At 45.8% G+C, this 19691-nt stretch overlaps 1 protein-coding gene across 3 annotated transcripts; it reads left to right on the top strand.

Annotated features, from left to right (window-relative positions):
• Positions 1-7319: 7319 nt before the first annotated feature.
• Positions 7320-19526, top strand: ZC3H11A (zinc finger CCCH-type containing 11A). Of its 3 annotated transcripts, none has more exons than XM_069876092.1 (17): positions 7320-8608; positions 8978-9177; positions 9380-9499; positions 10317-10440; positions 11019-11222; positions 11538-11654; positions 12152-12229; positions 12748-12858; positions 13130-13192; positions 13445-13540; positions 13744-13809; positions 14772-15272; positions 15916-15986; positions 16673-16997; positions 17223-17392; positions 18232-18299; positions 18842-19526. In XM_069876092.1, the coding sequence occupies exons 2-17, from the start codon at positions 9124-9126 to the stop codon at positions 19104-19106; spliced, it is 2433 nt and encodes an 810-aa protein (XP_069732193.1). In that variant the 5' UTR covers positions 7320-8608; positions 8978-9123; the 3' UTR covers positions 19107-19526. The 3 variants fall into 3 exon arrangements, with proteins under 3 accessions (XP_069732193.1, XP_069732192.1, XP_069732194.1); XM_069876091.1 differs by having other exon boundaries at positions 12152-12232; XM_069876093.1 differs by lacking the exon at positions 13744-13809 and having other exon boundaries at positions 7943-8608; positions 12152-12232.
• The last annotated feature ends 165 nt before the right edge of the window (positions 19527-19691 follow it).

Genomic DNA, 19691 nt, shown 5'->3' with positions numbered 1-19691 from the left:
CAATAAAGCTTTGGCTGTTGAGCAAAAAAAAAAATGCGCGAGTGCATCCAGAGAATAAAATGTGCCCACGTGTAACTGTGACGTCCTCAGTGTGTCCACCAGCTTGTGAAATCAATCCCGCCTCCTCTTCCAGTGCTGGGTGAACGGCTGGGCTTCCCAAACAGAGCAAGGTGATGCACGATGGAGGCTGTGGTCTCCATCTCCTGGGGATTGACTTTGAGCTGTGTCCTGGCTCCGTTCTGAGATGGTTTTGCCTCCATAGAGGCATTTTGCCTGGATAAGCATGTGGAATTGGCGTCTGCAGGGTGCAAAGAGGGATGGGGGTCAAATGAACTGTGCTGTTACCCACTCACCCCTTAGTCAGCACGGGTTTTCTCTCTGCATAAGCCTCTCTGATGAGAAGTAGGGGCTGGCTGGTTGCACCCAGCATTTTGTCTTAAGCTTGGATTCTTCCATCTCCAAGCGAAGTCCAGAACTGGCTGTTGAACACCATCCAAACCAGCGCTCCTGGGCTGTGTGTTGAGTTGCCATTGAGCAAAGACCCTCCCTTATCCTCCTCCTAGGTGCTTCTAAGGTGATGCACGACGGAGGCTGTGGTCTCCATCTCCTGGGGACTGACTTTAGAGCTGTGTCCTGGCTCTGTTCTGAGATAATTTGGCCTCCGTAGAGGCACTTTGCCCAGACAAGAAAGACAACGAGAAATAAAAGCAACCGGAGAAGGAAAGGGCAGAAAAACCATCTGAGCGCTTTGTTCCCAGGGTTTGCCCACCCTCGTTTCTCTCCTTTGCCAACCACATCCTGGGCTGCATCCAAAGCGTTGGGACCAGTAGGGTGAGGGAGGGGATTTTGCCCTTCTCCTTTGCTCCTGTGAGACCTCGTTTTGAGTCCCGTGTTCGGTTCTGGAATCCCCAACATAAGAATGATATGGATCTGATTGAGCGAATCCGGAGGAGCCCACAGAGATGATCCCAGGGCTGGAGCACCTCCCGTAGGAGGACAGAGGGAGAGAGTTGGGGTTGTTCAGCCTGGAGAAGAGAAGGCTCCGGGGAGACCTTAGAGCAGCTTCCAGGGGCTCCAGGAAAGCTGGGGAGGGGGGACGAGACCTAGACAGGCCTAGAGGGCCTAGAGCGATACCATCATGAAAAGCAGCTCCTATCACAAACAAAGGGGAATATTTTGATTTAAGCTAAAGTAAAGTTTCATCTAAATAACTGTATTTTCTGATAGTTACACAGAATGTCCCTCTGAGAGCTTGGTTTTACTGCATATGGTGTTTTTCCTTTGGAGGTGACAACATCTTGTGTTCAGTCTCATCTGTGCTGAGCAGAGGTCTCTTCTCTAACCCCTCTGTCTGCAGCCTTTCCCATCTCCAATGCAAGGTCCAGAGCTGGAGCCCAAGCTCCAAATTAGCAGATTTGACTGTGAAGTTTATAACAGCATTAAAATGAGCCTTTGGAAAGGAATAGAACATGCCTAAGATTGCTGGGAGGAGGTGGGAGATCCCTTCTGTCCCAGCTCTGATCCGGCTGCACGGTGGATGGAGATCCCTGCCCAGGCTGATAAAGGATGCTCCCTTTCTAAAACTCCAAAATGAGCCTTAAGGAGTTTATTTGCTGGCATTTTCAGTAACAACAGGATGAGGGGGATGGTTTTCAGCTGCAAGAGGGGAGATTGAGATGAGATCTGAGGGAGAAACGTTTTGGTGTGAGGGCGGGGAGGCCCTGGCCCAGGTTGCCCAGAGCAGGGGTGGCTGCCCCATCCCTGGAGGTGTTCAAGGCCAGGTTGGATGGGGCTTGGAGCCCCTGATGCAGTGGGAGGAGTCCCTGCCATGGGGAGGGACTGGGTTTTGAAGCCCTTTCCAACCCCCGAATTCCACGCCCGCCCACGTTGTTTACGGGCGCCGCCCGCCCCGCTTCTGCGCGCGCTCCCCCTCGCGGCAGCCCCCGCCCCCTCCCACGGCCGGAAGTGAAGTCGCTCCGCCCGCCATCTTTGCAGCGGGCGACTGGCCGGTGCCCGTATCCCGGGCGCCATCTTTGAGGCTGGCAGCGGCGGGGACGGCGCCGGCGGATCGAGGCGAAGCGGCGGCGGCGTTAGCAGCAGCAGCGGCGGCGGCGTTGGCCTTGTTTCCCTTGGGGGTTCGGTAAAGTCCCTCCTCGCCGGTAACTACAGCCGCTCGTAGGGGCGGGGGAATGGCGGCTTGGCCAGGCGCGGGCCCCTCCGCTCCCCGCGGCGGGGAAGGCCGCCGGCCGGGCCCTCCCGCCCGCTGTGCGCAGCCTCGGGGCTGGGGGGGGGGGCTGGGGTTTGGGTCCCAAGGGGCCTTAAAGCCCCTCCAGTCCCACCCCTGCCATGGGCAGGGACACCTCCCACTGGATCAGGAGCTCCAAGCCCCATCCAACCTGCCCTTGAACCCCTCCAGGGATGGGGCAGCCACCCCTGCTCTGGGCAACCTGGGCCAGGGCCTCCCCACCCTCACAGCAAAACACTTCATCCTAAGACCTCATCTCAATCTTTTCCAGCTCAAAATCATTCCTCGTTCTCTCCCTGCCCTCCCTGATCAAGAGCCCCCCTCCAGCTTTCCTGGAGCCCCTTTCAGCCCTGGAAGCTGCTCTAAGGTTTCCCCGCAGCCTTCTCTTCTCCAAGGTGAACAGCCCCGACTCTCTCAGCCTGTTCTCATAGCAGAGGTACTCCAGCCCTCAGATTGTTTCCATGGCCTCCTCTGGACTCATTTCAACAGTTCTATATCCTTCTTATGTTGAGGGTTTTAGAACTGGACACAGGACTCTAGGTGAGGTCTCTCCAGAGCAGAGTAGGGCGGGAAGAATCCTCTTCCTCTACTACAGCCTCCTGTTCCACACTTCTGCCCTTCCCAGAGCCTTAGCCCTGCTGCAGGTCATCTGGTCCCAGTGGTCTGGAGGGATTCATGTGGTCAAAGTGAAGATCTCAGTGCAGGTTCTTTACAAACAGGCTTTATTTTTGGTTGAAACTTTGTAGCCCTGCGTAGAACGCTGTAACGTAGTTGTCTGACAAATTGCTCCCCTGTTCCCCAAAGGAGCTGCTTCCAGGATCTGACTAACTCTGGATGCACCTGGTCATCATCTTAATTTCTCCTTTAGGTTGTTTAAAACAACCTGATTGGGTGATATTTGTTTTTTGTTTCTTATGAAATTGGATCTCAGAGGTTTCTTACGTGATGTTTATAATGAAAATGCAAAAGTGGTTTTTACTGTTGCAGGGATCAGTGTGTGGAGCCTACAGATTGTTCCCAGAACTGGTGCTTTGGGGTGCCACACTGCACTTGGAGATTGATTTCAAAATCAACCGCTGTGTTATTTGATTGTTAAAAAAAAAAAAAAAAAAAGAGATCCTCTAGGGGTAGGGGATTTTGAAAGGATATCAGGCCCAGGCTGGACAGATAAGCTGAATTTGTTGCTGGGTGGCCCAGTGTTTGAGGAGGAAAAGTTGTCCAGAGAAAACTTCCTCTTGTTATCATTTGTCACTAAAATGGCTCCCTTCCAACTGGCTGCTTCCAGGGAAAATCGACTCTTTTTGAGATTTAATAAAACATTTAAGTGAGGAAGATGAATCATCATAGTAAATTGCTGCCAGGCCCAAGCGCTGACTTCAGAAACAGAAAAAGAATGAATGTTTTTAAGTATGCCTGTCTCACCCCAGATTAAGATGTAGCAGCTCTAGCAGTTCCCCTGCTTTGGAATTGGTTCCTGATGCCTGTTTGGACACTGAGGAGGAAAAGCAGGTGGACAGAGCGAATGATAGAGGAGTGCTACCCACTAGAAATATAGAGAAGGGGTTTAGGCATTAAGGGAAAGCCACTACATTAAAAACTGGTGCTATCTAAATATTTATTAAGGACCCGTGGGTACTGCTACACCTGCATGTGCGGCAATCATGCCTGTTGCCACTCAACAAAAGAGAGAGAACTTCCTTGCTGAATACAGTGTATTAAAGTGTGTGCCTGAAAGAAGAGCAAAGACTCTCTTAGTGTGGGATTTGGGATCTGTGGTTTGCTTGGTTGCGTATCCAGGATAAAAAAAAAAAAAAGAAAAAAACAACCAAATCAGCTGTACAAGGCAGGTGAGCACCTGGGGCTGGTGGCTTTTTGGTGACATCACTACGTAAAGCATTCTGACAGTTGGACTGTGACCCGCAGCCAGGTGCGCTGGACTCTGAAGAGTTGGGACTCGTTACCCGGCGACAGCCACACTCACACACTGAGTGAGGGTGAAGGAGCATCTGACGTGTCCTGCTCGCCTGTGTTCACACCTCTTGGACCAGCAGCGGTGACGTGGTCGAGCCAGCTGCAAGAGGAGTGGATCACAGGTGTGGGTAGTACTGGTGCAGCTGCAGCACTAGCGGATTCTGGAGAGGGCAGAGGGAGATTTCTTGGTGAGTCACAAGCCTTTTGATGCTGGAAATTAGGACAAACATATCTGTTGCCTCAAACTTCTCAGTTGACCCTCAGAATACCTCACACACTCCTTGCAGTGTTTGGGCAAGGCGGGGACTCGCCTCGGCACTTCTGTGTTGCAGCAACGCTGCACCAGGGCCTCACTGTGATGGTGCTGTTGGTAACCTGAAGTTCAGGAAGCGCTTCTGGATTTTTCAGCTGTTCCACGAGGCTTTTTTCCCCGAAAAGGTGATGCATTGAGCTATTTTGTTTCAACAGACGGCGTAAGGGCCAGCTGTGGTTTAACCTCTCCAGGCTTGGGTGTTCCTGTGCCATCTTTACCTACTGAGCAGGTGCTCGGTGGGAGAAAAGGGTACGAATCTTAACCATGGGACTTGGACTCTCAACTATGTATTGCTGTGATGGAGCTCGGATAGGAGAACGCTCTTAAATAACAGATGAACAGAGCTATGATGAAGTTGTTCACCAAAGATGCTGTTTTTCAAGGCCAACTTACTAGAAGTTTGTACAGATGGTGGCACCTGGCAGTCAGTTTCAACACATCACATGTGACTGTACAGCATTTTGGTGGATTTGGAGAAAGTGCAACACAAAAAATACACATTTAACTGTTGCCACCCAGACCCTGAACCAACAACAGACGATGTGTGGCAGTGATGACCCACGGGATATCTTTTGATACACTGCAGAAGCAGAATCCCCGTCTTGGAAAACAGCAGCTCCCTCCCACTGGGTTTGCTACAACTAATGTGGTAGGAAGCGTCCTGTGAGCACCAAGTTACCAAACAGATGTGTGGCTTTCCCTTAATCCCCTCACCCCTGCCTTTCCAGGACCCAAGTATGGAAAGTCTGCTCTAAAATCTCCTTGGAGCCTTCTCCAGGCTGAACAAACCCAACTCTCTTAGCCTGGCCTCGTAGAGGAGGTTGCTCCAGCCCTTGGATCATCTCCGTGGCCTCCTCTGGACTCGTTTCAACAGATCCAGGTCCTTCCTGTGCTGAGGACTCCAGAACTGAGCACAGAGCTTCAAGTGAGGTCTCAGCAGAGTGGAGTAGAGGGTGAGAATCACCTCCCTGGTCCTGCTGGTCATGCTCCTCTGGATGCAGCCCTGGATACGTTTGACCTTCTGGGATATGAGGGCACACTGCTGGCTCATGTTTGGCTTTTCATCTACCATTTTGCAATACAGGGGTTCAGGCTTTCTGACCTTGGCAACACCTTTGCTGTAGATGGACCGTAGTTTACATCTGTTGACAGGTCTTTCATATCCAAAGCCTCATTCCTCTTGTGCTGGGGCACCTGGGAAGATGAGCTATGCCAGGAGAGCCTTCGCCCGCCACCTCAAGCATGAATTTTCCTCCCTTCACTCCTTCCCTTTAAGCTACTTCCTCCATCCTGGCAGGGGGAGGGTGTGGTTGGTGTTAGTTTTCCATTGGTGGTTGTTCATTTTCCTGTCTCAAGGAGGGCAGTAGCTCTTTCTAAGCCTCCTTAATGCCCTTTCTCCTTCCTCTGGTAGCTCTGCCACCATGCTGAGTGGATCCTCCCCACACAACTCTTCTTGTGACTGCCATCCCTTACCAGTCAGAGGCTCTGACACTGGTTCCTGGGTGGCTTTTTGCATTTTTGGGAGCCTTTTCTGGGTTGCCACATCCATTCTAGTGGGTGGATACCACAGCCAAACTCCTTCCGAGAGGGTTGCTTCTATAATACGGGAGTAAACTTCAATATTATACTTCAGTAACACTTCTTTCATGCACTTGTTGGGGTGCAAACCAATTTTGTTCCCTTCTTGCTTTTCAGTACGAGCAAAGGCAGGCCAGCAAGCTGGGAAGTTAGACATAGAGTAAGACTGTTTCCTCAGTGCCAAGAAAGACAAGCTCATCAAACAAACCAGGCAGATTTACACTGCATTTTTTCTCTTCCCGTAGCCAAGGTGAGGTTTATGGCACTTTGAGGATGTTTTTCCTGACCCCTCGCTACCACATCTGTATTTATTTATTTCCCAAAATTAATTCAAAATTACTCAAAACAAAAACTTTACTAGAGTTGAAGTGGTTAAAATTCTTCTTCTACTAGAGCCTTGCTGAGCGCACCCGAGTTACTCATTTGTCTTCAGGCATTCAGGGTCAGTTCTTCAGGGGTCACTTTGGTTTCTGTTTAGCACTCACATTGCCATGATCTCTGATACCAGCTTAAAGAGGGGAGTTGAGTTAACCTTTTTTTTAAAATGAAAGGCCTTCTGTGGAGTTTGGAATGGATTTTATTGCGGGTTTTTTTGTGTTGTATTGAAGTTCTGCTTTCTTTCCCATTCCTTCAAGAAGGCCTATTCAAATTCTGAACAGTCTGCTCAGGAGTACATAGGGCAACAAGCAAAATGCTGAGCTGCTTGAGCATCAAAAGAGCGAAACTTGAGGGGATTTCTTCTTTTCCCCTGTGGATTTAGTAATGTTGCATTATACCAGTCTCTCGCTTCCTAGGGAAAAGAAATGCCGTGAATTCATTCTGATTTGTCTTTCAATGCCTCTGCGCAGCAGTGGTCGTTAATTGCCAACTATTTAAGCTTGCATAAGCTACCAGAATCATCCTTGAAATTTAATTTAACGGTATTGGTAACACATTTAGAAAAATATTTCTTGTCAAAGTGCTGCGTGAAGGAGCTCCAGGAATTTTTAGCAGTAGAGGCACAGGAATCCATATGGCACCCGGTCTGGTTTTGAAGGTGCTAAAGGTCAGAAGTGAACAGTCCCATCAATACTGGAGGGGGAAGAAAACCTTGCAGTTATTATCTGTTTTTATTCCTTTTGTCAAGCAATCAAAAAATCACTAAGATGAGAACCCAGCTTTTCTCTTCTTTATTTTAGTTTTGGGAAAATTCCCCGCCAAAAAAAAATTATCCAGCAAAATTCTTTAAAGTTAAAGTCTCCAACCCTTTATTTTTAATTTGTGAGAATTATTTCATTCAGCTTTGTCCAAAAGAGTCAGAAATACCTTGCACTAAAATGTGCAGCGTTTTACAGGAAGGGGTCAGGATCGCTTGAATTAGAACTTCATCTGGTGTGGTTGCAGGTTTTATGGTATTTAGTGTCTTTAAAAACAACTAAGCATATGACTTAAGTATCTAAATTCAAAGTATTTGACTCCACATCAAACAAAACCCCTTTAGCTTGTGGATAAAGGAAATTGGTTTCAGCTTTGGTGACACCAAAAAATCATCAGTGGTTGAATTGGACCTAAGGCATCTTTCCCAGGCTTCCATGATCTTGCAGCCATGGATTATGACAGATATATGGATTTAAGGAACAGCGTGTGACGGCAAACTTGTAGTATTTGATGTCAGAAGAAAACAAATTATTCCCTAAAACCAACGTAATTCAAAATTCTCAGTATCGTGCGGCCATGCCACTTGCAAAGTGAGCATTTCCCTGCCTCTCCAAGCTTGCTGCATCCTCCTTGATCTGCTCTCCTCCCACTGGTAGTTGATTGCAGCTCCACATGTCTGACATTTTCTTCAAATTATTACGTAGATCTTTCATTTTTTGTCAGTTCCCTCAAAAACGAGAGAGTTTTTATACAGTTTTACATGGCAAATAGCCAAAAAAATTAATTGTTACTATCACCCTGCCTGACTTTATTATCACTCGCCCTCGTTGTGTGTATGAACACATTTGTGTATGTCTCTACAGATTTGTGTATTTGTACACACCAGTATGTTTTTGCTGCACAGGAAATAAAGGTGGGGGAAGGTTTTTGTGTTTTCTTAATAGGTGAAGAAATCCTGGAAGACCAGAAATTGCAACTTATTGAATTTTAAATTAGAGAAAAAAAAACCAAACCAAATTGTCCGGCTGTGGAAGATGGATCCTCATTTTTGCAGCCCCTTTGAATCACAAGTTCATCTTTAAATGGGGTTTTTTGTTGTTTTTTTGGGTTTTTTGAAGAGCTAACTACCCCTGGCTGTCTCCAGTCTGACAGTATTCGAATGGACTTGCTTCCTTCATTAGTTGTAAGATGTTTAAAAGTCCATCCTGTGTTTGAATTGTGGATGAGAGGTTCCCTTGGCAATGTGAGGAGGAAAATTCTTTCTACCCCTTTATTATTAATTCACGGATTCAGTGTTGGTTCGGCCTACAGGAGAAGTTAACTGGAAGGCTTTGAAGATCGACATCTTTGCTGAAGTTGTCCAGGTATGTCGACTTGATCCGTGGTGACTACAAAATCACGTGTAATTTGTCAGTGTATTTTATACAGAACCGTGTCCTTCCTGTGCTGTTAAATGTAATTAATTTCATTTCCTTTAAGAAGTGCCTCTGTTGTGGTTTACAGCCACATGCAGCAGTGCTTTCTGTGCTTCAAGGTGTATGACTGTTGCTAAGGACACAGAAAGCAGCACTGCTGACAGAACCTATGCAGTTTTACAGAATTTTGCCTTGGTATTGGGACAGTTTTTGTGCCCAGTTGATACAAGACATTGCCTCCCTAATTTGATTAAGAGAAAGTGGCTGTAAAAATGCTTGTTACTTAATTGTTTTTCGTTTACTGCTGCCTTCCTTTAGGGTTACTTTTAAAAAGAAGATTTGACTGATCAAGCCAGTAGAAGACTTTCAATCCAAGAAAGAGTGAAGCCAGCTTTTTGCAAGTGAAGGAAGTCCCTGCTGAGGGAACTCTTTCAACCTGAGCTCGTTCTAAGAATTTGTCCGTTATGTCTAAACAAGGAGATGACTGCTACTTCTATTTCTATTCCACTTGTAACAAGGTGCGTTTGGGTTCCTTTTGCTTTGTTCTTTTTTTTTTTTTTTTTTAGTTTAAGAGAGGAGGGGAAGGAGTGGGAGGAGCTGGTACAGATTTCTGGTAACTTCGCAAGCAGTTAGATTGGGCTTCTGGTTCTAATAGCATGGACACGTTTTTTCAGCAGTGCTGACTGATTTTCCTTTTTCTTGGTTTCCTTTTGGTTGCAGGGAGACAGCTGCGCCTTCCGCCACTGTGAAGCTGCTCTAGGGAATGAAACAGTCTGCACGCTGTGGCAGGAGGGTCGCTGTTTCAGGAATGTCTGCAGATTTAGACACATGGAAATTGATGTGAGTGTTTGCCTAAAGAGTTCTCAATAGAGAACTAAAGAGTTCTCAAACAAAAGAGTTTGTTCCCAGACTCAGCTACTGAAAGCGTTTTTCATTGCTGTAGGTGAACTGAACGTGTTTTTACATGATAGATTTACTTGTTATGAAACGATACTGCTTTCTGTTACAGGGTGGGGGGTAAAAGGAAGTTGGAGGAAGAAAAAATCAATGTCTTGGGTATAGCTCAGCAGGAATTTTTTGTCTTAGGTGCAGACTTTATTGTCTTAACAAAGGCAAAAGCAGCCACATTGACCAGACTGCTTAAATATGCTGGGGCAGGGTGGCAGTAGACAGCCTACCCCAGCCTGCAGAGGACGAGGCTGTATAACAGCCTGCCAGGTCTCTTCTCTCCTGGCTTTCTTCAAATAACATTGTTCTAACCCCTTGGGATAGTACAAGGTAGAGAGACAAAAGATGGGAAGGAACTAAGACTCTGAAAGACGAAGTCAGATAGAATTAACCCAGGCAGTTGAAAACATTTTTCCTGCTGAATAACTGCAGGATTTTGCACGTTGTGTTAGTTTAACCCACCCTGAATAGATGTGTGAGAGCACCTGTCTTATCAAACTGGATGATGGGAAACCTAGGTAACAGGTGGTCATTATGGCTTGTGCAAACTCTGTTTATATGCCCTGAAATACTGTCAGTGATAATTGACCTTTGGAACGGTGTTTCGGCTGCAGTGCAATAGTCCTGTCTCAGGTGTGATGTGAAACTATGTCTCTTGGTAAATCTAAGGTGAGTGTTACCACGAGCTTCTGTTTCTTTCTGTCTCCAGAAAAAGCGTAGTGAGATTCCTTGCTACTGGGAGAACCAGCCCATGGGCTGCCAGAAGTCCAACTGTGCTTTTCACCACACAAAGGGACGTTATGTTGATGGACTCTTCCTACCACCAAGCAAAAGTGAGTTTCTTTGGGCCTCCTTTTTCTTTAAGTATTAAAGAATTCACTTTACATATTACTTACGCGTGGGTACAACACTGTAGATGGCATCAAGTAGCCGTTCATCTGTGAGTGCAGGGAGAAGGCCGCAGGTATAGGATCTCAGCTGAACGGCTGGAGGTGTTCAAGGTCAGGTTGGATGGGACCTTGGGCACCCTGATCTAGTGGGATGTCCCTGCCCATGGCAGGGGGGTTGGAACTAGATGATCTTTAAGGTCCCTTGCAACCCGAACTATTCTATGGTTCTAAATGAGGTGTAATTCTGGTATTTAACCTTTTCTTTCATTTCTTTGTGTGTGCTTTGTGTGGTTTTTGCCCAGCAGGTTGTTCTCCCCTGATTTAATCCTTCCAAGGTGGTGGGGTGGTGAGATTTGTACATGAAGGGAAGCCGTAGTGTAACTAGGGCTGGGGAACAGGAAACTCTAAATTCAGTAGCCAGGTTGGTTACCTGCCTCATTGACCATATCTACACGGTGAGTGCAGTGTTGGGGTCAAAGTTCTAAATGGCCAAGTCACAGATGATCTTCCTCTTCCTGTAGCTACACTGCCAAGTCCCCCTGAGTCTGTAGAGGATGATGTGAAAATGGCTCAGATGTCACTGCAGCAGAACAAACTTTCTGTCCAGTCAAATCCATCTCCACAACTGAGGGGGGTGATGAAAGTGGAAAACTCGGAAAATGTCCCGAGCCCTACACATCCTCCTGTTGTAATCAATGCTGCAGATGATGATGAAGATGACGATGGTGAGCATTTTTTACTCCTTGAAGGCATTTCCACTCTAAGTGGCTGTATAAATCACAGAATATCTGACTTGCCACAGTGCTTAAAGCTACAGGTGAGAGTCTGGAGGTACAGCTCTCGTACTTACATGAATTTGTCAAGTCAATATAACTAATAAGTCAAAAAATCCTTCAATAAACATTTGTTTGTGTTTCTGGTTTAGAATACAAACAAGATACAAAGCATGGACTGAAATACTGTTGTACAAGCTATATAAACATGAAGAATGTTGTCTAATCCCTACTGCATAACTGCATAGACTTATTTTTGCCTTTCAGACCAGCTTTCTGAAGAAGGAGATGAAACTAAAGCACCTGTCCAGCAACCAGCTACAGAATCCCACAATGGAGTGCGGATCATTTCCACTAAGAAATCCAATGCTAATACAAAGCAAGGTATTCTAACAACTGTAGTAGGATGGATTTGAGGAAGAATTTTACAAGTAACTCAAAAGCAATGTATTATAAAAATACGATAGAACACCGAGGGGTTGGATGGGGTCGGTTATTTCCATGAGCTCGTTGCTGTCTAATGCTGTCATATGTCCCTAAGGTCAGACAGGTAAACTCCTTGTTTACTTTTGTAGAACAAAACGAAGCCACAGATTGGACTTTAAAATGTTTCTATAAATACGTTAGCAGCATAAGGAGGGCTAAAGAGAATCTCCCTCCTTACTGGGTGCAGGTTTTACCACAAAGGGTGGGAGGAGGAGTGAAGAAAGATGCAAGCTGCTTGCCCAAATACCATCCTATGGAGCTTTTTACTTGTGGGGAGTATTGACAGGGTTTACTTGAAATACTTCAGAAAGGTTCTGAGCCGCAAGAAGTCCAGGGATCTGTGCTCTTCAGCCTGTGCCTTTAAGCCTCATTTCATTGACTGTTTTGTGTTTCAGATGACAACTTAAATTTTGGAATAAAAACACTTGAAGAAATCAAATCGAAGAAACTGAAGGAAAAAACAAAAAAACAAGGTGGTGAGTTAATATTCCCACTTTCCTGTCCTTCTGCCTTCTGTTCATCTTCACTTTTCTTTTTTTTTGCTCTGGTAACACCTGGATTACTGGCCATACATCGGTGGATACAGTTATTTGCAAAAGAAAGGGTGTTTTCTTGCACTGTTGGGTTCAGAATGGGAGGTGATCACAGCTCAGAGCTGCTTGAGGGACATGCTTCTATGTTTGGATGGTGTCCGCAATCTGCCTTGGCGTGCAGTCTCAAACAGCTGGTATTCCAGATTGAAATTCCAAGGGCAAATCGGAGGGAAACTGCTCATTTTTCGTACTTACAGACACTGGCTGTTGTGTTTGACAGTTGGAGGCACTGAGGGACATGGTTTAGTGACTGATGGGAATGGTTGGACTCGATGATCCTGTGGGTCTTTTCCAACCTGGTGATTCTGTGAATAACTGATGGGTTTGGACTTTGATATTTCTTCTGTTTTGGTTGGGTTTTTTCCTCAACATCCTTGTGTTTTGCTTGCTTGGATCAGAAAGTACTTCAGGAGATTCTGTTCATCCGCTCCAATCTCGGACTGTTCCTGTGCCAGAAAAGGAAAATGTACGGACAGTAGTGAGAACCGTGACTCTGTCTACAAAGCAAGGTAATAGCGAGTGCTGTTTTTTCCATTTCATGGCTCCTAAACCAAAAGGTTAAGTAATAATTAAGGTAATTAGACACATTCGGCTGCTGGTGCTGCTTTTACTAACTAAACCCCTGCTTTTTGCTGAAAATCCTTGGTTGGAAGATATGGAAAGATATACAATTTGTAGGTGTATTGTATTGCAATAAGAGATCAAGAATTGGGTTTTTATCAGCCTAACCTTAAGCCATGACTGGTTTCTGTGCACTGAAGAGATTATTCTCTGTTTTAGGTGAGGAGCCTGTGATTCGACTGAATCTTGCAGACAGACTGGGAAAAAAGAAAGCCTCCCCAGGTAGGAGCCCCTTGTGAGTTGTTATTGGGATGCTTTCATCTAAACACGACTATATGTAAGGGTATTTTTGCTGTGTTGGAGGGAAAATATATTTTGGCAGAGATCAATGCAGAAATGGCAAATTTTGTTAGCGACTGAAAGACAAATACAAGAAAATATACCTGAAAGGACTGAAGTTTGTGGCTGGCTGTTCTAAAATTCTCCTCCAGAGATATGTTCTTCAAGTATTTCTTGGTTTCTTTTTTTCTGAAGCTGGTAAGAGTGTCCTTCCGCTGAAGCGCAACCTTACGGAAAGGCTGGGGAAGAAGATAGAGATTCTGGAGAATGCTGACAGAGCTCCAAAGAGAGGTACGGCTGCTGAACACACATCTGGATTTGATGCACAGGTTTTCTATTTAGGCTTTCTGTTTGGTCCTTTCTTCTAATGCTTCTTTTTTTGTGGAAGGCTCAAGGTGACTTTGAATCCCAGTGATCTTATGTCTCATGTTGAAATGTGAACACAAATTTCAGATTTTTGCAGTCTCCCTAACTTTTTCTGTTCTGTCTTGTAGTCCAAGTCCCCAAGTCACTGAAGGAGAGGTTAGGATCGCCCTCTGAACGTAGCAGCACAGAGACAGGTAATAACTGGATATTTCCTCACTATAAGAGTAGAGAGGCCCTGGCACAGGTTGCCCAGGGAAGCTAAGGCTGCCTCATCCCTGGAGGTGTTCAAGGCCAGGTTGGATGGGGCTTGGAGCCCCTGATCTCATGGGAGGTGTCCCTGCCCGTGGCAGTGGGGTTGGAACTGGATAATCTTTGAGGTCCCTTCCAAACCAAACTGTTCTACGATATTAAATATGCCTTCCCCTTTTTTTTTCTTTCCATGAACTTCTATACAGCCCTAAAAGTTAATTTAAAAACCTGCCTGATTGGTGTTGCTTGCATGCTGACACTGTCCTGACGACCGCTGTCAGAAATCTGGCTGTAGGAGGGCAGTGTCTTGCACTTGTGCCTCATCCAGGTTCCATGCTCCTGCTGTGAACCGTTAGAAGATGCAGAATGCTTACGCACAAGTAGAAGAGAACCACTGCCAAGAGCAGGAGCTTGAGATCCTAACAGAGAGACACAGTCTGAGAAAATAAGAAAATAAATTAGACTTAATGACTTCTGTGTCGCGGCTCCCTCTGCACAGCAAATATGGAAGTGACATAAAGCAGGAGAAGTGTATTATGCACAACAGTACTGTCCTAAGGTGTGTTCCTGGGAAGACTCATGGAATAGCTTCAGTTGGACGGGACCTTTTAAAGCCCATCAAGTTCCAACCCCCCTGCCACAGGCAGGGATCAGGTTGCTCCAAGCCCCATCCAGCCTGGCCTTGAACCCCTCCAGGGATGGGGCAGCACCCACTGCTTTGGGCAACCTGGGCCAGGGCCTCCCCACCCTCACAGCAAAACATTTCTTCCCAAGATCTCATCTCAATCTCCCCTCTTTCAGCTTAAAACCGTTCCCCCTCATCCTGTCACTCATATCTAGTTTTCCTTAGTGTTATGACAGATCTTGGAGACTAAATATTGGTGCTTGTCTTTTTTTATGGTGACAGAGAAGGCTGCTAAGCCAACAGGAGAGATCCACGTGAAAACACTGGAGGAAATCCGTAATGAGAGAGCAAATCAGAGACGAGGAGAAGCTCCAGCTAAACCTCAGGCTGAAGGACGTGGTAAAACAGAAGATGCCAGCTCAGGGGCAAGGCCTTCCCCTGCAGTTCGCATCAAAACTTTCTCAGGAGCTTTGGCTGAAAAAAACCACAAGCGATTGGAAGAAGAGAAGCAAAAACCAGAAGAGTTTACTACCAAGACGAAAGCCGAGAGTGAGCCCAAGAAGCAGGGCATATTTGCTCCATCTCTGCCCAGCAAAGTGCTCCTGGCAGAGCTGGGAGGTAAACCCAAGCCAATAGGAGAAGTGCGTGTTAAAACCCTGGAAGAAATCAAGCAGGAGAAAGCTCTGCGGATGCAGCAGAGCGGAGAAAATGTGCCAGCTCCACCAGCACAACCTGAACCTGCTCCGACAGGGCGCAGATTGTTACGGATCACAAAGCTAATAGGTAATAAGATGGTTTGGTAGCAGCCCTGGCAAAGTGCTTCCCCTATCAAACAAATTTGGTTTGCTCAGGATTCACTCTGCTTGTATCTTCTGTGTATACCAGAGGTTAAAAGAGTTCAAGGCTACCAAGTCAAAAGGCAAGAAAGTGCCACAACAGGCACTTTTTTCTGTGAACTACATGATAGTTTTCTGTATTTCCTACTGGAAAAATTAATTCATTGAGGAGCTTTGTAATCTAATTGCTCTCTTTTTTTCTGCTACCTGTTTTTGTGGCATTAAGTTGTTTCTGTGCTGAATCCAATTTTACCTTCCCTTTTGGCATGCATATTGTTTAACTTAAATTATTGATGTATTCATGGTTGTGAAGTGTGCAGCAACTTCCCAGTGCAAGGGCTGGCTTCTGTCATAACTGACACAGTATTAAAGATCTCGTTGTTAAGATTAGGTGAGCCATGTAAAAAAAAAAAAGGTGTGTGATCGAGGGAAAGAGAGTCCTACTCCAGCATGGATTGTTTACTGCAGCCTTTCCCTCTGTCCCATTATTAGACATGAGGAAATAAACACAGCAAGGAAACAGAGGCAACCAGGTTTCTTTATTTCTGCTATTGACAAAATTGTTTGGGTTTTTTTTTCTTGTTCTAAAGCACCTGGAAGAGAAGAGAAGAAGGTAGTGGAATTGAACAAACCTGCTAAAACTGTCTCTGCGCCAGCGGAGGTGAGTCAGTCCTTTGTGAAAACACACACATATTCACACTATTCCTGATCGATTTTTGTCATGCTTGGTTTGTACCTTGCTGCACACTCCCAGTCTGAGCATGTTCCTACTTTTCTGCATTCGGAAAGCGCTGTGGTGAAGTCAGTCCTGTCCCTTTCAGTGGCGTTTCCAGACAACTTTGTAATCCTGAAGCTTTGAATTAATCTCATTATACCTGATGGTGAATAAGAAACCATATCGACACCAGCTAAAATCTACACTGTTAGTATAGAGGGAATGTTTTAGTTCTCAGCAACTGAAGAATATCTTAAAATCCTGAGGTAAGTATTTGAAGAGAAAAGGCTAGAGCTTTGTATTCAAGGAAATCTCTCAGCGAATGCTGTGTTGGGAAGTCTGTGTGACTTTCTGGAGCTTAATAAGAATGTAATAGATTACAGCTAGAGTCTTCTGCTCTATTAAACAAGCTTGCAGTGTTGTGAGTTTCAGGCTCTTCAAAGAATATTTCCATAGCAAAGCATGGATCTTGTTACAGGCAACGTTTTTTTTATGGAACAAATGTCGGATCTGAATGGGATTAACACGCTCAGTTCCACATGGAGCCATTTCAGAGTAACTGCCACTCGCATTTTCTTAATGACATCTCCATAGGTGGTTGTCCTACTAATCCTCCTTTTGTTTCTTTCCAGCCTTCTGCTCAGAGTGCAACTCTTTCTAAAGTTCAAGTGAAGAGCCTCGAAGAGATAATGAGGGAGAAGCGGCAACTGAAACACCGCCACGAAGAGTCACTTCAGAAGGAAGCGGCTGCTGTGCCGTCTCCTGTTGAAAAGGCAAACAAGGATAAAACTCCAGCATCGGGAAGTCCTGAATCCACCGTGGTTTCAGCATCAGATCATCCGCTTGCGAAGCGGATGTTGGTGAAATCTCCAGAAGACGGGGTAGCAAGCACAGGAAAGGATGCAGCTGTGTCATCAGGAGAGCAGGCAGCTCAACATCTGGAACAGAAAGCTAAAAGTAAGTGTCCAGGGTATGTTAGAGTCCCTTTAGGTCATGTTTTGAAAGCAGTGCAAAAGATAATCGTAACATTGTGACTCTGGCTACTTTTTGTTGCTTTTTTTGCTCCTTTTTACCACCTGTTGGAGAACAGAGTTCACTGTGTGGAAAATACTGATGAGCTCTGGGAAACGGAAGGATTGTGGGACTGTTAAGAGAACTTGTCCTCTCTTCCTATTCCTCCAGCCAAATCTAAGGTGTGCCTGAAGCCTTCAGATGGGAAAGCCAGTTTCCCCACCAAGCACGCGCTGAAACGCAAGTCAGCGGAGAGTCATCCCTCTGCTGTGGCGGCTGTGAAGCCCCTGAGTGCCACTGGTGAAGACATGAAGGAGCCTTCCCCTAAAAATGTAGCTGTGGTAAGGACAGTGGCTGAGGCATCAGTGGGTCCTTAGTCAAATGTATGCCCAGGTGTTACTTTCTTTTTGAAGGGAAGATGGAAAATGGGAATGTTCTACAGGTCTAGGTTCCCTTTTAAATCCAGAAGTGATCTGCAGGATGGTTGTAGTAGCTGTCTGCTTTTTACTAGGTGAATGGCAGCGTTTATATATTCTCTGCTATGATTTCATAGCATCATGGAATGGCTTGGGGTGGAAGCGATCTTAAAACCCAGCCAGTTCCACCTCCTGCCACGGGGAGAAGCACCTCCTGCTGGATCCAGTTGCTCCAAGCCCCATCCAACCTGCCCCTGAACCCCTCCAGGGATGGGGTAGCCACCCCTGCTCTGGGCAACCTGGGCCAGGGCCTCCCCACCCTCACAGCAAAACATTTCTCCCCAAGATCTCATCTCAATCTCCCCTCTTGCAGCTGAAAACTCTTCCCCCTTGTCCTCTCTCTGCACCCCCTGATCAAGAGCCCCTCTCCAGCTTTCTTGGAGCCCCTTTCAGCCCTGGAAGCTGCTCTAAGGTCTCCCTGGAGCCTTCTCTTCTCCAGGCTGAACAACCCTAACTCTCTCAGCCTGTGCTCATATGTGACCTTGTATTTCTCTGTGATGTGAAGGATTTTGTCCATTAATGCTGTGTTCTTAAACACACAAGGTCATTGCTAAACTTGAAGTGAACATTAACTTTTCTTCAGGGGTGCCCTGGTGCTGTATTTTGGTTAAGACTCAGCAGTGCCAGAGGAGAAACAGTGAAGGAAGAATCTGCTAAGTATTCTTTTACCTGTGTATCATAATAACTGTCCTGTTTCTTCCTAGGCCGTTGTTCCTGCTTTGCCAGAGGAGAGCCCAATCTCTGTACCTCAGAGAGAAAAAAGCAAAGCCAGGTAACCACAACTTGTTCTTTTCCTTGATCAGTCTGTCTTTCACAGGAAGCGTAAGGGCTTTTTCACATGTGGAAAAACTAGAGTTTTGAGCTAATTAATGCCAAAATCCAACAAAAGAACAGTTAATCTGAAATAATTTTCTAGCAGCTGGCAGGAATGTTTATTTAGATCCTTTCCTTGAAATGCTGCAAGCAGGTACAGCTTTTCAGTGACTTCTTGGGTTTTTTGAATGCCTGCAGGAGTTTGCTTCTTAACCTTTTTACAGTCAAATTAGTAAAAGTGGACAAATCTGGCTACAAAAAACAAACCTTCTTTGCCACACCCCAGATGCTCTATTGTTATGGATAAATCCCCACATAAGAAATGTCCCTGCTGGTACATTTGACTCTAAAAGTAGCCCTGGATTAATTGACTAACAAATCCCCATGTAAGGTTGAGTCATAGGAGGGATTAACAACAGTTTTAAGAGCCGGCTTGCAGAAAACATCTCTCTGGCTAAGGAATGTTGTACACTGATCTGTTCCTTTTCTTTTTCTTCCAAGTCATGAACTGCTTGTCGGAAGCCAGGAAGGTTCTGTGGCACAGTCAGAGGTCTCAAGCTCAACTTCAACCCCTTCCCAAGTACCCCTGAAGACACGTCGCTTGAGCTCCACCTCGATTGGGAAAGCCCCCTTATCTGTCGAAGATGACTTTGAGAAGCTTATTTGGGAAATCTCAGGAGGCAAACTGGAAGCAGAAATCGACCTGGACCCAGGGAAGGATGAGGATGACCTCCTCCTGGAACTTTCCGAAATGATTGACAGCTGAACTGAATAGTCTTAAGTGTTAAAAAAAAAAAAATATACTTTATTTTGTTGGGTTCCCAAGATGATTTTTTTTTTTCTAGCTGAGGCTTTGCAATGAGTCTTAAAGCACAGTTGAACTGTATCTGCACTCAGTTGTCCTACATTTCCCTGGTGGTCGGAGCCAAGGTCCTGCACATCCATTCTGCATCCATTGGTGGCTCCTTTTGACATTGAGAAGACAAAGCACTTGTTTATTTTGGGTCAGAGACGTGCCACCTACAAACCATGGTGGTTGTGAACCGATCTGCTGACTCGGTGAAGACTTTGAGCTTCTTCTTTCCTCCCCCGCTCTTGTCAAAACTCAATGTTTGTCGCCTTTCAAAGCCTCGATCTTCTCATTTCTCGGACAGTTGATATGTAAAGCCTGGAGTTACTATGTCAACTCTTGAGTTTTATTTATGTACGCTCTCATTTTGATTTTCATCTTTTAGGCTAACAATGAAAATGCTGGGGTGGGAGGGAGCGCAATTACTCCGGTATTTTGGACCAAACGTGCTGCCAAGGGCGGTGGTCAGGGTCGGATCTGTGTGAAGAGCAGCAGCTTTTC

Source organism: Phaenicophaeus curvirostris, chromosome 24 (assembly GCF_032191515.1).
Source record: "Phaenicophaeus curvirostris isolate KB17595 chromosome 24, BPBGC_Pcur_1.0, whole genome shotgun sequence".
Lineage (NCBI taxonomy): Eukaryota > Metazoa > Chordata > Aves > Cuculiformes > Cuculidae > Phaenicophaeus > Phaenicophaeus curvirostris.
This window is presented reverse-complemented; position numbering and strand designations above follow the sequence as displayed.